The following is a 5,248-nucleotide window of genomic DNA, read 5'->3' on the forward strand; positions in this document are numbered from 1 at the left end:
CCCCAAATCCCCCAAATCCCCCTATAACCCCCCAAATCCCCCTTCAATCCCCCCAAACCTCCCATTTTTCCCCCTAAATCCCCCCAAATCCCCCCCAAATCCCCCAAATTTCCCCAAATCACCCTAAACACCCCCAAATCCCCCTGTAAGCCCCCCCAAATCCCCCTGTAAGCCCCCAAACCTCCCATTTTTCCTCCTAAATCCCCCCCAAATCCCCAAATTCCTCCCAAATCACCCCACATCCCCCACAAGTCCCTAAACCTCCCCAAATCCCCCTATAACCCCCCAAACCTCCCATTTTTCCCCCTAAATCCCCCCCAAATCCCCCAGATTCCCCCCAAATCACCCCACATCCCCCGCAAGTCCCTAAACCCCCCCAAATCCCCCTATAACACTCTCAAATCCCCCTATAACCCCCCCCTAAACCTCCCATTTTTCCCCCTAACCCCCCCAAATCCCCCTCTAAGCCCCCCTAAACCCCCCCAATCCTCCCAAATCCCCCTCAATCCCCCCCAAACCTCCCATTTTCCCCCTAAATCCCCCAAATCCCCCAAATCCCCCCCAAATCACCGCAAATCCCCTAAGCCCCCCAAATCCCTCTGTAAGCCCCCCCAAATCCCCCTATAACCCCCCAAACCTCCCATTTTTCCTCCTAAATCCCCCAATCCCCCAAATTCCCCCCAAATCCCCCAAATCCCGCCCAAATCACCTCTAAGCCCCCCCAAATCCCCCTATAACCCCCAAACCTCCCATTTTTCCCCCCAAATACCCCAAATTCCTCCCAAATCACCCTAAATCCCCCCAAATCCCCCTATAACACCCCCATATCCCCCTATAACACCCCCAAACCCCCCGTTTTTCCCCCAAAATCCCCCAAATCCCCAAAATTTCCCCCAAATCATCCTAAATCCCCCTAAATCCCCCCTAATCCTCCCAAATCTACCTCAATTCCCCCAAACCTCTCATTTTTCCCCCTAAATCCCCCCAAATCCCCCAAATTCCCCCCAAATCACCGCAAATCCGCTACCTCCCCCCAAATTCCCCTGTAAGCCCCCCCAAATTCACCTATAACCCCCCCAAACCTCCCATTTTTCCCCCTAAATCCCTCCCAAATCCCCCAAATTTCCCCCAAATCACCCTAAACACCCCCCAAATCCCCTCTAAGCCCCCCAAATCCCCTATAACCCCCCCAAACCTCTCATTTTTCCCCCTAAATCCCCCCCAAATCCCGCCCAAATCACCTCTAAGTCCCCCCAAATCCCCCTCAATCCCCCCCAAACCTCCCATTTTTCCCCTAAATCCCCCCCAAATCCCCCAAATCCCCCCAAATCACCTCTAAGCCCCCCCAAATCCCCCTATAACCCCCCAAACCTCCCCTTTTCCCCCCCAAATCCCCAAATTCCCCCCAAATCCCCCTAAATCTCCCCAACTCCCCTAAACCCCCCCCAATCCCCTCTAAGCCCCCCAAATCCCCCTATAACCCCCCCAAACCTCCCATTTTTCCCCCTAAATCCCCCCAAATCCCCCAAATCCCCCAAATCACCTCTAAGCCCCCCCAAATCCCCCTATAACCCCCCAAACCTCCCATTTTCCCCCTAAATCCCCCCAAATCCCCCAAATCCCCCAAATCACCTCTAAGCCCCCCGAAATCCCCCTATAACCCCCCAAACCTCCCATTTTTCCCCTAAATCCCCCCCAAATGCCCCAAATCCCCCCCAAATCCCCCAAATTCCCCCCAAATCACCCTAAATCCCCCCCAAATCCCCCAAAATGCCCCCGAAATCACCCCCCCCCCCCAAATCCCCCCAACCCCCCCAAAACCCCGCTCACCATGGAGAGCCCCCCCGGCAGCAGCCCCCCGCCCTGCTCCATCAGGCCGGGCCCGATCCCCACGGGCATGTCGAGGGCCTGCACCCCGTAGGGGGGGGCGAAGGCGGCCTCGGGGGGGCGCCGGGGTCCCCCAGCTCGTCAAAGTGGGCGACGACGTCGGCCACGGCCAGCGAGGGGTCGGCGTCGAGGGCGATGGGGGGGATCTCGAACTCCTCGTCCCCCAAGCTGGGCGTGTGGAAGGTCTGCGGGGAGGAAAGGGTTAAAAAAGGACGGCGAAACGGGTAAAAATGGGGTTTTCGGGCTTTTTTTTGGGGTTTTCCGGCCCCGATTCGTACCTCGGCGCCCGTCAGGAAGGGGTGAGCCGCGCCGGTGATGGCCAGGTAGTTGTCGTTGCCGCCGGGGAACTGGAAGGGGTTTGGGGGGGAAAAAGGGGGGTTTTGGGGTGAAAAAGGGGGGTTTTGGGGAATCGGAGGGAAGAACACGACATGAAGAATCTCCTCTCAAGGGAACAGGTGAGGATGACCCCATAAAACGGTGAAAAAAGACGAAAAAGAACGAAAGCGGAGAGAAATAAACCAAAATCCTGAAAGACTTCCCTAAATGTGACCCCAAAACGGCTCCGAATACAGCAAAATAACCCTAAATATCCCCAAATCGCCCCCAAATCTCAGAAATCTCCCCAAAAGTGCCCCTAAATTGCCCCAAACCTACCCCCAAATACCCCAAAACTGCCCCAGGCTTCCCCAAGTACCCTGAGACCACTCAAACCTCCCCCAAATACACCAAGACCCCCCCCAAAACGCCCCCAAATAACCTAAAAGCCCCCCAAATACCCCTAAACACCCCCCAAATCTCCCCAAATCCCCCTAAATACCCCCCAAATCTCCCCAAATACCCCAAGATTCCCCCAAACCTCCCAAATATCCCAAACCTCCCCCAAAACCTCCCCCAAATACCCTCAGTCCCTCAAAACTTCCCCAAATACCCCGAAACGACCCCAAACTTCCCCCAAACTCCCCCTTAATACCCCAAGACCCTCCAGAACCGCCCCAAATAACCCCAAAACTTCTCCCACCCCCCCAACCCACCCCCAAACCCCCCCAACCCCTCCCCAAATCCCCCAAAACCTCCCCCAAATCCTTCCCCAATCCCCAAACCACCCCAAAACAGCCCCAAAACCTCCCCCAAATACCCCCCAAATCTCCCCAAGTCCCCCAAACCCCCTCAAATCCCCCAAAACTACCCCAAAACGCTCCCAACCCCCCCAAACCTCCCGAAATCCCCCAAAACAGCCCCCAAACCTCCCCCAAATACCCCAAGACCCCCAAAACCGCCCCAAATCCCCCAAAACCACCCCAAAACCTCCCCCAACCCCCCCCAAATCCCCCAACAGCCCCAAAACTTGCCGCAAATACCCCAAAAGCTCCCCGAATCCCCTCAAATCCCCAAAAAACGCCCCAAAACCTCCGCCACCCTCACCCCAAATCCCCCAAAACAGCCCCAAACCTTCCCCAAATACCCCAGGACACCCCCAAAATCTCCCCAAATCCCCCAAAACCTCCCCCAACCCCCCCAAAATCCCCCAAGACCTCCCCAAATCCCCCAAAACCACCCCAAAACCTCCCCCAACCCCCCCAAAATCCCCCCAAACAGCCCCAAAACTTGCCGCAAATACCCCAAAAGCTCCCCGAATCCCCCCAAATCCCCCTCAAATCCCCAAAAAAGCCCCAAAACCTCCACCAACCCCCCCAAAATCCCCCCAAACCTCCCCAAAACCTCCCCCAACGCCCCCCAAACAGCCCCAAAACCAGCCCCAAATACCCCCAAATCTCCCCGAATCCCCCAATCCCCTCAAATCCCCCAAATACCCCAAAACCTCCCCCAAACGCCCCCAACCCCCCCCAAACCTCCCCCAATCCCCCAAACCTCCCCCAATTGCCCCCAAACAGCCCCAAAACCTCCCCCAAACCGCCCCGCCCCCCCCAAGCAGCCCCAAAATCCCCCCAACCGCCCCAAAACCTCCCCCCTCCCCCGCCCCCTCCCCTCCCCAAGCCCCCCCGGTCTCCATAGCAACGCCCCCCCCCCCTTGGAGGACTCCCCCCGGCCACAAAGCCGCCGCTCACCTCCATGGCTCCGCCGCCCCGGCCAGGCCGCCGCCCGGAAGCGGAAGTGCGGCCTCCCCCCTTCCCCTCTTCCGGTTTACTTCCGGCGTGGAACCATAGAGACGGGCGGGGTCGGTCCTCCGAGCTGGAGGACTGGGGGCTCCACCTGGAAAATTGGCGAAATTTAGGAAATTTGGGAAATTTTCCGGGTGGAGGCCCCCAAATATTTATCATTGGAGGCCTCCAAGTATTTTTTAGCGTAGGCCATCGAATATTTTGAGGTGGAGGCCTCCAAAAATCCCTGAGTGGAGGCCTCTCGATTTCTTTAAAACCCCTCCAAAACAAAATTTTAAGGAAAATTTTTAATTAAATATCGCTTTTTGTCTCCCTAAAAGACTCAAAATTTCTTATAAGTGGGCTTTAGGCACCATAAATGAGTTTAAAATTCTCCCTGCAAATAAAAATCTCTCAGAAAAGGGTTTTTAGTCGTTGAAAAATCAACATCAAATTTTCTACAAAACATAAAACACCGAAAAATTAAAATTTTAAGAGATTTTAACTGCTATCGTTCATTTACAAACTCGTTATGAGGCATGAAATCCCTTAAAAACTAAATATAAAACTTTTTTCAGTCATTATAAGTCATTTTAAATTGTTTACACTATTTTAAATGCCAAAAATAAAATTTTAAGTGAATTTTAAGCAATACAAATGAATTTTAAATCATTTGCATAATTTAAAATTGATTATAAATTAATTTTAAAGCATTTTTAGCTATCATAAATGGTCTTAAGTTTGTTTTAAAAAGGCCTAAATGGGTTTTGAAAGCATTTTTACTCACCCAAAATGCATTTTAATCTCATTACAAGTTAGAAATTCTTAAAATTTAAAATTTAATTTCATTTTTAAAAACCAAATCTCTGAAAATGGGTTTCAAGGCATTTAAAATGCATTTTCAAGCTATAATTTTATTTCTTACAGCTGCTACAGGTGCGATGACAAAGCGCTTCTGATCATCTTTTGAAATAAAGAACCTGAAAAACAATAATTTTGAGAAATTTTGAGCTAAAAACCGGAATTTTTAGTGGAAAGTGGAAAAAATCGCACTTCACAATGTCTATAGTAAAAATGCACATTTAAAAATTTTTAGAAATGCGAAATATTTACTTGTGTCTGCCTCGTTTCATCAATTCCGTGAAAATTTTTTGTTTAAATTAGATTTTATTCAATTTTTTCATGAGGATTTGATTATTTGTAAAAAAAAAAAATAGACAGGTAATTTGGGGGCTAAAAACTGCATTTGGGGGATTTAAATT

At 51.4% G+C, this 5,248-nt stretch overlaps 2 protein-coding genes across 2 annotated transcripts in view; one reads left to right on the forward strand and one right to left on the reverse strand.

The window, feature by feature from the left end:
* The window catches only part of SALL2 (spalt like transcription factor 2), a gene marked incomplete at its 3' end in the record, with an annotated part of 9,265 nt that extends 8,789 nt beyond the window's left edge, over positions 1–476 (forward strand). The window contains exon 3 of the mRNA XM_083815037.1: positions 468–476. Within this exon, the coding sequence (XP_083671163.1) occupies positions 468–476 (9 nt within the window). The remainder of the gene's footprint in view (positions 1–467) is intronic.
* Positions 477–1,782: 1,306 nt separating this feature from the next.
* LOC310888405 (TOX high mobility group box family member 4-like) lies at positions 1,783–4,799 on the reverse strand (the record flags this gene model as incomplete). Its single annotated transcript, XM_083815038.1, is given in 5 exon segments — positions 1,783–1,952; positions 1,955–2,072; positions 2,166–2,234; positions 3,954–4,098; positions 4,774–4,799. Coding segments are annotated over 5 exon segments (513 nt in total). The 5' UTR covers positions 4,785–4,799.
* Between the last annotated feature and the right edge of the window lie 449 nt (positions 4,800–5,248).

This window comes from Anser anser, assembly GCF_964211835.1.
Source record: "Anser anser genome assembly, chromosome: 34".
Lineage (NCBI taxonomy): Eukaryota > Metazoa > Chordata > Aves > Anseriformes > Anatidae > Anser > Anser anser.